This window comes from Macrobrachium nipponense, chromosome 10 (genome assembly GCF_015104395.2).
Source record: "Macrobrachium nipponense isolate FS-2020 chromosome 10, ASM1510439v2, whole genome shotgun sequence".
In the NCBI taxonomy this organism is placed as follows: domain Eukaryota; kingdom Metazoa; phylum Arthropoda; class Malacostraca; order Decapoda; family Palaemonidae; genus Macrobrachium; species Macrobrachium nipponense.
The window spans coordinates 100885679-100898178 of record NC_087204.1 but is presented as its reverse complement, the minus strand read 5'-3'; the positions used below and the strand labels follow the sequence as shown (position 1 = coordinate 100898178).

Below are 12500 nucleotides of genomic sequence, written 5' to 3'. Positions count from 1 at the left end.
TGAATGTAATCTTGTTAAGGTTTCCTGAACTACAAGACAATGTTTGATAATCTTTGGGCATCAGATTTGCCTTGGAGTGAATAGCCCTAGGTGATATTAGGCTTGAACACCTTGCGTGTAATCATATTAAGGATTCTTGAACTATAGACAGTGTAGATGATTCTTTGGGTACCATGGTCATCTTGGTGATAATTACCCTAGCTGATATTACTACATTATAATATTAAGGATACCTGTACTACATTATCATATTAAGGATACCTGACCTACATCGTCCATTCAATCTAAATCATTTGGCACCACAGTCACCTTGGAGATACTATAGGTGAACGATTTTTGCCGTCCAATAACTTTACCACCTGAAGTATTGTCAAAAGCACTTCAGTCTTAAAATTTTATTTGAATATTACCCTTCAATTGGAATTCCTCTAGAGTCAAGCCAGATATTTCCGTTATAAATATTCTGTATTAAACAGACGTCAGAATGAACGACAGAGCTAGAACAGTGACTTCACGGACAACGGTCTAAGTTAAGCACTGCTCTGCGCAGCTGTACCCCTGGGACAGACAGACCCAATAAAGTGGGTGGAAAACTTAACAGAAAAACCTACAGCTGTGCCAATGGGACAGAGAGGCCTCACAAAATGGGTGGAAAGCTTCACAGACAAACTTACGGTCGATGTCCACTCTTCTGATGGTCTCGTTGAGGTCATCGATGTCGAAGGCAGTTCCCATGTTGTTGAAGATGCCTTCTATGTCCTTGATGTCCACGAAGCCGCTTTTGGTCTTGTCCACTGTCGCAAAAGCCTTGCGCAGAGCTAAAGAAGAAGAAGAAGAAGAGGATGATGAAGAAGATGAATAAGAAGAGTGAGAAAGTGCGAGTGATGAAAAGGTGGGCAACTGTAAAGAGAAAACTAAAATGAACATAAAAAGGATAGAGAAGAAATTGTGAAAGCTGAAATGAAATATTTAGAGGTTAATTTAAAAAATCAGGACACAAGGAAAACTAATAACAGGGATATACTTGAAGTGAAATGGAAAACAGTAGATGGATAACAAATATTTGAAAGAGAATGAAACTTAAATAAAGTGACGAGCAGATCGATGAACCGAACCTAACCTAACTTAACATGGACAGAATTCTGTTCACAACAACTTTACTTTTGCTTATTCCTTTCTGGAAACAAGATCTTGTCCTGGAAGAGGCCTCTGGAAAGGCTTTAAAATTACAGTTCTGGTTTCAATTTCATTTTGAAACTCAATTTTGTCCTGGGAGAAATCTCTAGAAATGTTTTGAAGTTACAGGATGAAGGCAATTATCTAGATTTTTCTATCATCTACGTAAACTTTCCTTAGTTTTCCTTGTTCTAGGTTGAGCAATTTATCCCAAGAGCTAAACTTTATTCAAATTTATCTTTTCTGAGCTGAGACGTTGAAGTGAAAGAACTTTTCTGAACCAGGAAATTGAACTGAAGAACTGTTCTGAACCAAGACATTGAACTGGAGAACTTTTCTGAACCAAGACATTGAACTGAAAGAACTGTTCTGAACCAGCACATTGAACTAAAGAACTTTTGTGAACCAGGACATTGAACTGAACGAACTTTTCGGAACTAAAGAACTTTTGTGAACCAAGACATTGAAGTGAAAGAACTTTTCTGAACCAGAACATTGCACTGAACGAGCTTTTCTGAACCAAGATATTGCATTGAAAGAGACCATTAAGATGTATATTTATTTTCTTAAAATTATGGCTAAGTAGCAAAGGCAATACATTCATACACAAATACACACACACACACACATGTATGCATACTTGTATGTATGTATGAGTCTATGACTTATTGCTCTCCAGGAATTTTGCCTTCAATCACCGACAGGAAATAAGGTGTCAGACTCCAAAAAGACTTATCATTCGCGCCAACAAAAACCCATTATTTCTCCTCCTGCTTTTACTCACCGTGCATAGTCTTCTCGTCGATGTCATTCTGCGAAAGACGAATGAAAAGAGAAAAGAAAAGGAAATTACAAAAATTGCATCAAAAATGGCGTCTGCTGCTGCTATTTATTCAGAAGCACGAAATGATGAAGACATGATGAAGTATTTTTTTTCAGATGCTTTGGATGTTTTTCAAAGATATTTATTGGAGTGTTTATCAAACTGAAGAAAGAAGAGGGGGAAAATATTTAGTTATAATAATTAATACCCTTTGTGAAAACAAGATATGGTTTAAAATATTTACTAAAATTGGTATAAAATGTAACTCTAGAAGATAAGGACCTTTTTAAAGAATTTAATTTATTTATAATAAATAAAAGAAAATGAAATTTTTTACAGGTATTTAAGTTTTGTCATTTCTTATAGAAGAATAGTTCAAATAAGGAAATGAAAAATCTATAAAAATAGAATATAAATTTTCTTTAAAAAACTGAAAAAAAACTTTTATAAAGGAAATAATAAGATATGAATAAAATCCTTACATGGAAAAACAATCTTTAAGATTCAATAAAAGTAATTTCATTAAGATTCAATAAAAGTAATCTCTTTGCAATGATTTTAAAAAATTTTTACAGGTTCAGAAAAAAACACCAGTTCTTGGCAGAGTGACCCTGTGTATGGTACTAACCAGGAAAGGGTTAAATTGCCTGGTTATATTTCCAATGGAGATTGCATTTGCATAATCAGAAAATTGGAAAAGTGCTTCAAGCTGACTCTGTACAGACCAGTTACTGGCCAGGGACTGAGAGATGCACTTAGGAAAAGTGTCTCAGGCCAGAAATGCACTTACAAAAAGTGTCTCAGGCTGACTCTGCACAGACCATTTGCTGCTCAGGGACTGAACAATACCCAATACTCCCAAAAATACCTATTTTGGCTTAAAATAAACTAAACGGAAACATTCCTCTGAGGTCATATGTTCACGCGCCATTCTTGACCTCAGGGACAAATGAAAAACTGGGTGTAAAAATCCTGACCAGTCTTCTGAAAACGACTTGAGGTATGAAAGTCGAAACCTGTCAGGATTAACGTCAAGTTTTTCAATTTACCCTGTTGGGAAAAGTATATATATTTTCTGTTCCATTGTCACTACTGACAAGTCATCGTCCCATAAAGGTCCAAGGACCACCTGATGATCGATTGGCTAAAATTACTCGTCGTGTCTAAGACGCAGGAGGAGGCTCACTGGGGGAAATCAATAAGGTCATGTCATCACTATATCATTACCCCGTCTCCAAGATCCTCTGAGATGAGCAGTCCAGCTTCTGATACCAAATGGAACTTCACAAGTCCAAACGAAGATGCAATGCAACGATACCCTGATACAATTCTCCTTGTATTTTGATAATTAAATTTTTTTTGTTTTTTTTTTTATTAATTTGTTAATTTATAAATATTTTTTTTTATAAGTGATCTCTTTTTTTTTCTGTGTATCCCATTGCCTTCTGTTACTTGTATATAATAAACACCATGATGTTCCTTGGAAGCTTGAATTACAAGTAAGTGGCTCCTTTGGTGGGGTCGTTCCATATGAATAGGGTTCCTCTGAATAATAATAATAATAATAATGAATAATAATAATAATAATAATAATAATAATAATAATAATAATAATAATAATAATAATAATAAAACAAAAGAAGATTAGCAAGAGCTGGGTGGACGTAGGGATGAAGAGGATTATGGGTAGGTATTGTTGTGTGTTTGGGAATGGGGGAAGGGGGGTGGGGGGTGGGAGGAGGGGAAGGAAGGTAAGATGGGAGGGGAGTAACGAGACAAAAGAAAGATTATAGGATTAACTGAGAATGAGTCCCGGTCTAAAGAGAAGCCATGGAAAGGAACAGATAGAACTGGTAGAAAGAAAAGGGAAACATTCCAATGGACGGACGTCCTCTACCATTTCCCCTCGTGGGTGGGGGTGGGGGGAGGGGAAATTGGGGACGATGGATCCAGAGGCCAGAGGGATCAATCTTAATTACGGGTCGCTAATTATCATATCTCCATTCCCAGCTGAGAGTCTGAGTGAAAGGTTCTGCCAGGCTTCATGAATAGGAGCTTTTTATGGGGTGATATTTCGAGAGGGGGTGGGGGAATTCATGCTTAGAGAGGGCCTGAGCTTGTGAGGAAGGGGGAGCAGCCCCCCTTAAATAACCCCCTATCCATTCCCCCTTCCCATTCCTCACCCAACAGGGATTTCTACCAGAGTTCACGAACAGAATTTTTTATATGAAAATATTTAAAAGAGGGAATTCATACTTAGAGGGCCTGACCTCGTGGGGAAGGGGGGAGCAGCCCCCTTAAACAAAACCCCCTCCTCTTCCTCATCCTTCCCCTACCAGCCCCCCAACCTCACAGGGATTTCTGTCAGAGTTCATAAATAGAATTTTTTTCATATGAAAATATCTAAACCGGTAATATATCATTCTTAGAGAGACCTGACTTCGTGGGAAAGGGGGAGCAGCCACCCCCCCCCCTCAAACAACCACCCTTCCCCATCCCCCTACCCACCCCTCACCCCACCAGGATTTATGCCAGAGTTCATGAATAGTCACTTTTTACATTAAATTATTTAAAAAGTGCGGAATTCATGCTTGCAGAGGCTATGACCTTTTTGGGAAGCGGAAGCAGCCCCCCCCCCTTAAACAACCCCCTCAACCATCCCCCCTCCCTACCCTCCAAAGCACCCCCCCCCCCCCCCCACAACGAATCTATTCCTGGTTCATTATGAAGACCAACCAAAAGCAATGAAACGAATAGAGACCTCCACATACAAAGACGATTTCAAACGACGCGTCTATTCCATTGTGGAATGAATTGACGTCAGGAGAACGCCTATTTATGTTTATGTATATATAATCAGGTGTCGCTGAAAAGACTTGTAGTTTAAGTCAGATGAATAATAGCACTGTATCTTTGACCGACTGCCTTCGGTCAAATGATCGAGGCTGGGACTTTGCTTTGTAACGAACGAAGCGAGTCTTCCTGCGCTGCCTCATTTCAGCTTTAAAACAGCGAGCGGGATTTTACCCTGCAGCTCTCTCTCTCTCTCTCTCTCTCTCTCTCTCTCTCTCTCTCTCTCTCTCTCTCACTGTATATATATACATATATACATATATATATATATATAGATTATATATATATATATATATATATATATATGTGTGTGTGTGTGTGTGTATACATACATACGTACATATATGCTATACCTATTATGTCATTTTTTTCATTACGTAAAAATTCACGGTAAGTAATCTAAAAAAATTAATTAAGTCACTGAAAGTGCAACGATATGAATCTCTCTCTCTCTCTCTCTCTCTCTCTCTCTCTCTCTCTCTCTCTCTCTCTCTCTCTCTCTCCTTCTCTGTATATATATATGTATATATATATATATATATATATATATATATATATATATATATATATATATCTATTATATATATTTTTAAACATACATATATGCTATACATAGGTATATGTCATTTTTTTATTAGGTAAACTTTCACGTTAAATTATAAAAAAAAAAAATCACTGAAGCGCAACAATATGAATCTCCTGTCCAGAAATGGTCGAAATAGGCAGAGCAGATCTTCAAAAACACTACAAAATAAAAGAGCTATTAAAGGACTTTGGCTTTAAAAGTAATAAATAAAGAATCAGTAAGTGCTTAAGGAAAAATTGATTCAAATTCATAACAGCAATTGGGAGGGGAACTTGACTTTTGAACTATTGAGTACTTTGGGAGAACTAAATCATTTAAATGTTAATTTGTAAGCTGGGCAAGTTTTGTGTCACTCAACTCAGGCTATTATTATTATTATTATTGTTATTATTATTATTATTATTATCATTATTATTATTATTATTATTATTATTATTATTATTATTATTATTATTATTATTATTATTATTATTCAGAAGACCCCTACTCATATGGGACAATCCACACACGTACAAAGAGGTCACTGACTGGAAATTCAAGTTTCTAAAGAAATATGGTGTTTTACTTCCTTTAAAAACAAGGTCACCGGAATAAGAATTGGAGTCAGGTCAGTGTGCTTGAACAGAGACACTGTTTAGTAACCTCCTGGTTAACGAAGAGATGGTTCTGTATAGCTTTTTGTGCTAAACTGTGTCCTCATATAGCTAGACATAGCGGTTCAGAAAGTGTATATATATCTCATTCTAGAGAAGATCTCTGTGTCTCAGTGAAGAGATTGCTAATTGTGTTCTCTCTTGGCTGGAAATGGTCTTTTTGACTCTGGAAAGTGTAAGTTTTCCTCCAGAGATTATTAATGTTTCAGAATTCCGTGTCTGAACCAGCAGTCGTTGGCTCCCGCGTGTTGCAGACCACGCATAGTGAAGAGATTGCTAAAGTGTGTTCTCTCGTGGCTGGAAATAGTCGTTTGGACTCTGGAAAGTGTCAATTTTCTTCCAGAGAAGACCTCTGTTTGAGAGTTATGTGTCTGAACCAGCAGTCGCTGGCTCCCGCCTATTGCAGACCACGCACTGAACCGGTAAACAAAGAAACGACACCTAAATTCAGATTCGACAGGGAGGGTGGGCCTGTTTTTCCCTTTAGCTGTGCAAACAAATTGAAACATATAACTACTATACCCAAGGTATGACAAAGGTAAGGTGATTTGATCTACTTGAAGTATTTATTTGTTTTTCTTTGGTCAGGTTTATATACCTTTTTATTGGAATGGAATTTTCCCATGTGAATTTTTTTCCCAGAATTTTGCAAAGGACAATAAATAAATAATAAATAAATAAATAAATAAATAAATAAATAAATAAATAAATAAATTAATTAATTAATTAATTAATAAATAAATAAAGTCCAGCCTTATTCTTGAGACAACACACGCAGGTATATCGATCTATTTAAATAGATTCTATATATATATATATATATATATATATATATATATTACGTAATGTGTTTGCTTGCGTGGATGTGTGTGTGTGTGTGTGGTGGCGGTGGGTGGGTACGTTCTTAGATGACATAATACTAATCAAGACTTTTTGACTCACAAGCATCAAAGAACAGGAGATCAGAAGTCATTGTTACGGAAATTAATATACAAATCTTACACAACTTCGTAATCTGATGAGCCGGTTACGTGTCTCTTGATATTCATTGCACAGTTGTGGTATTACGTTGCGTCATTTTGTTATATAACGCAGCTGCGAGGTTTACCTCCTGTTACATCTTTCAAAAACCTTTTAACTCTCAATTTCCCTTTCAGCGCCGAATGACCTCATCGTAGGTCACAGCGCTTGCCTTTTGGCCTTTGGCCTAAATTCTGTTTGGTCCTCATTGGACGAGCGGGTTGCATACTCGCCTACCAATCTTGTAGCCAGAGTTCGCTCCCTGTTGCCTAAATGCGGAACCAGGGGAATTTATTTCTGGTGATTCGAAATTCATTTCTCTATATAATTTGGTTCGGATCCCACAATATGCTGTAGGTCCTGTTGCTAAGTAACCAGTAATGAAAATCTAATCTAATCCTTTGGGCCAGCCCTTGGGGAGGTGTTAATCCGCTCAGTGGTCTGGTTAAACTAAGATGTGGATTTACTTCGTATATTTTGTCTCTTTGAAGATGTTCTCATTCCAAGAATCATACATAAATTTAATGCATATTTTCTGATTCCCAGAATTTTGCATATGGTATATTTTCTCATTCCAAGAATCAGGCATACATTTAATGTATATTTTCTTATTCCCAGAATTATAGGTACAGTATATTTTCTCATTCCCAGAATCATACGTATATTTCCTCATTTCCTGAATCATACGTATATTTTCTCATTCCCAGAAGCCACAAGTATATTCTTCATTCCCAAATCATATGTATATTCTCTCATTCTAGAATCATTTTTTACATATATTTAATGTATATTTTCTCATTCCCAGAATCATACGTATATTTCCTCATTTCCTGAATCATACGTATATTTTCTCATTCCCAGAATCACAAGTATATTTCTCATTCCCAGAATCATATGTATATTCTCTCATTCCTAGAATCATACATATATTTAATGCATATTTTCTCATTCCCAGAATCATATGTATATATTTTCTCATTCCCAGAATCATTCTTATATTTTATCATTCCCAGAGTCATACATATATTTTCTCATTCCTAGAATCGTACATATATTTAATGTATATTTTCTCATCCCCAGAATCATACATATATTTTCCCATTCCAAGAGTCATATGTATATTTTCTCATTCCCAGAACCATGTGCCTATTTTCTCATTCCCAGAATTATACATATATATTTGTATTCCCATAGACACATGTATATTTTCTCATTCCCAGAATCATACATATATTTTCTCATTCCAGAATCACACATATATTTTCCCATTCCCACAATCATGTGTATATTTTCCCATTCCAAAAGTCATACGTATATTTTCCCATTCCAAGAGTCATGCATATATTTCTCATTCCCAGAATCATACTCATATTCTCTCATTCCTAGAATCATACACATAGTTAATGTATATTTTCTCATTCCCAAAATCACACATATTTTCTCATTCCCAGAACCATACATATATTTTATCATTCCTAGAATCATATGCATATTCTCTCATTCCCAGAATCATACATATATTTTCTCATTCCCAGAATCTATGCATATTTTCTCATTCCTAGAATCATACATATATTCTCTCATTCTTAGAATCTTACATATATGTAATGTATATTATCTCATTCCCAGAATCATACATATATTTTCTCATTCCAAGAATCATATGCATATTTTTTCATTCCCAGTCACACGCATAGTCTCTCATTCCTAGAATCATACATATATTTAATGTATATTTTCTCATTCCCAGAATCATACGTATATTTCCTCATTTCCTGAATCATACGTATATTTTCCCATTCCAAGAGTCATATGTAAATTTTCTCTTTCCCAGAATCATATGTATATTTTCTCATTCCCAGAGTCATACGCATATTCTCTCATTCCTAGAATCATACATATATCTAATGTAAATTTTCTCATTCCCAGAATCATATGTATATTTTCTCATTTCCTGAATCATACGTATATTTTCCCATTCCAAGAGTCATATGTATATTTTCTCTTTCCCAGAATCATATGTATATTTTCTCATTCCCAGAGTCATACGAATATTCTCTCATTCCTAGAATCATACATATATTTAATGTATATTTTTTTTATTCCAAGAGTTATACGTATATTTTCTCATTCCCAGAATCATGCATATATTTTCTCATTCCAAGAGTCATACGTATATTTTCTCATTCCCAGAATCACGCATATATTTTCTCATTCCAAGAGTCATACGTATATTTTCTCATTCCCAGAATCACGCATATATTTTCTCATTCCAAGAGTCATACATATATTTTCTCATTCCCAGAATCACGCATATATTTTCTCATTCCAAGAGTCATATGTATATTTTCTCTTTCCCAGAATCATACATATATTTTCTCATTCCCAGAGTCATACGAATATTCTCTCATTCCTAGAATCATACATATATCTAATGTATATTTTTTTTTTATTCCAAGAGTTATACGTATATTTTCTCATTCCCAGAATCATGCATATATTTTCTCATTCCAAGAGTCATGTATATTTTCTCATTCCCAGAATCATGCATATATTTTCTCATTCCAAGAGTCATACATATATTTTCTCATTCCCAGAATCACGCATATATTTTCTCATTCCAAGAGTCATACATATATTTTCTCATTCCCAGAATCACGCATATATTTTCTCATTCCAAGAGTCATACATATATTTTCTCATTCCCAGAATCATGCATATATTTTCTTATTCCAAGAGGCATACATATATTTTCTCATTCCCAGAATCACGCATATATTTTCTCATTCCAAGAGTCATATGTATATTTTCTCTTTTCCAGAATCATATGTATATTTTCTCATTCCCAGAGTCATACGAATATTCTCTCATTCCTAGAATCATACATATATTTAATGTATATTTTTTTTATTCCAAGAGTTATACATATATTTTCTCATTCCCAGAATCATGCATATATTTTCTCATTCCAAGAGTCACGTGTATTTTCTCATTCCCAGAATCACGCATATATTTTCTCATTCCAAGAGTCATATGTATATTTTCTCATTCCCAGAATCACACATATATTTTCTCATTCCAAGAGTCATACGTGTATTTTCCCATACCAAGAGTCATACGTATATTCTCCCCTCCTCCTCCCCTTCCCACGAGTCAAAAAAAAAAAAAAAAAAAAAAAATCTCGCCTCTTTTCAAAAGAAGCCAACAGTCGGCCCTGTCATTTTCACAGTGGGTGATCCTTGTGACAGCTGAACTGACGAACTTAGTCTCTTTCTTCTAGTCGCGGTTTTCCAAAATGCGACTGCACTTAGTAGGCTCCGTGAATCGAAATGACTACTACTTCGAATATTCCACCTCCTCCTCCTCCTCTTCCTCCTCCTCCATCGACCCCCATACTCCCGAGAGTGTTAATAAACACCCCTACCCCCCTTGTTTATTCACGGCTCGTGACGTCATTCCGTGACGCCCGTTGCTTGTGGCAGTAAGGATTTTGCTATGGGGTGGTATTTGTTTGTTTGTTTTTTTATTCTTTTATACTGTCTTTTTTTATGATGTGAGTATGTATACGTACATAGTGTGTATATATACACAGATACACACACCCACTTTTAAAACTGGTGAGTTGTCGAAGTAAACTGTCGAATTTGTTCAAATAATTTAAGTCCTCCGGAATCGTCATTTCTCAATATCCTCCACTTCCTTCATAAACGAAAGTTGGGAGCAGAAATACATCGGAAACCACAACATATCTTCACCCATTCGAAATATCTCCTTAATCACTGAACCACTTGAGATTAGATTAGACCCTTGTAGAACTAAAAAGGGGTGCCAGCAAGCTGGCAACACTCACATGATGATGCCACACGTCTCCTTTTTCCCGTCTACTCTTTTCGATGACTGAATGTGGCAACTTCAGTTTAAGAACGAAAAGATAATATATGTTGTTTAATATAGGAAATGTTGACATAAAACTAAACCTACGACCTTGAAAACTAAACCAAGGTCATAGGATCAGGTCTGCATAGGTCAGGTTTCAACGTGCGTTACATAAAACTTAATTAGTAATGAGAATAATAACTTCACACGTTGCAGCGTGTTCAACCGATGACGTCGAACTCCAGTCGTCGTGTACGAGATGGGGTTGCGGGTCGATCTTTGAACTCTGACCTTTAAGTGTGTCTATGACTTTGACCTAGGTTCCATCACATGGAATAATTAAAGCCTTATCACCGATAAATACGTAGGATGCCTGAATTCTCTGTCCCTGCCAAAGTATTTTTTCGCCCAGTTTATTATTATTATTATCATTATTATTATTATTTTTTTTTTTTTGCTCTATCACAGTCCTCCAATTCGACTGGGTGGTATTTAATGTGTGGGGTTCCGGGTTGCATCCTGCCTTCTTAGGAGTCCATCACGTTCCTCACTATGTTCGCTGTTTCTTGGATCACACTCTTCTGCATGAGTCCTGGAGCTACTTCGGCATCTACTAGTTTTTCCAGGTTCCTTTTCAGGGATCTTGGATTCGTGCCTAGCGTCCCTGTGATTATGGGTACAATTTCCACTGGCATATCCCATATCATTATTATTATCATTATTATTATTATTATTATTATTATTATTATTATTATGATTATTATTATCATCATCATCACCACAAAAAACTACGATACGTCACAAAATAAAAGCGTGAATGCAGAGGACTAAAAGACAATAGTAAAAAAAGAAGAAGATTCTTATTACAAATATTTCGGACGAATAAAAAATTCATGTCATTTTTGGCTCACTTATTTTTTTCAAGTCCGTCGGCTCCCCACCTGTGTTCACATTGATACGTGATATTTATTTTTAACTTTTGTGTTTTGCATTCCGATCTCTCGAGTGGTTGAAGTTGCGAGTTTTTAGTTTTCTGGAAAGAAAATTATCGTGCTGGCTTTGTCTGTCCGTATTTTTTCTGTCCGCCCTCAGATCTTAAAAACTACTGAGGTTAGAGGGCTGCAAATTGGTATGTTGATCATCCACCCTCCAATCATCAAGCATACCAAATTGCAGCCCTCTAGCCTCTGTGGTTTTAATTCTATTCAAGGTTAAATTTAGCCATAATCGTGCGTCCGGAAACGATAAAGACCAGGCCACCACCGGGCCGTGTGATTGAAGCTCCATGGGCCGCGGATCATACAGAATAATACCGAGACCACCGGAAGATAGAGCTATTTTTGGTGGCCTTCATTATAAGTTTTTTTTTTATTTATTTTTATTTTCTTATCACAGAAGAACAAAGACGACTATAGTTGCTCGTTAAAGGCAACATCCAAGTATACCCTTTGACGTGGGACGATTCAGGTATGCCCATATGCTTGCCCGCATGCGTGCCCGCAGGCACGTATGC

At 36.1% G+C, this 12500-nt stretch overlaps 1 protein-coding gene across 1 annotated transcript in view; it reads right to left on the bottom strand.

Annotated features, from left to right (window-relative positions):
• The window catches only part of LOC135223808 (troponin C-like), a 20772-nt gene that overhangs the window by 1441 nt on the left and 6831 nt on the right, over positions 1-12500 (bottom strand). The window contains exons 2-3 of the mRNA XM_064262633.1: positions 1961-1988; positions 675-818 (exon numbers count right to left, since the gene is read on the bottom strand). Coding sequence (XP_064118703.1) covers positions 675-818; positions 1961-1988 — 172 coding nt within the window. The remainder of the gene's footprint in view (positions 1-674; positions 819-1960; positions 1989-12500) is intronic.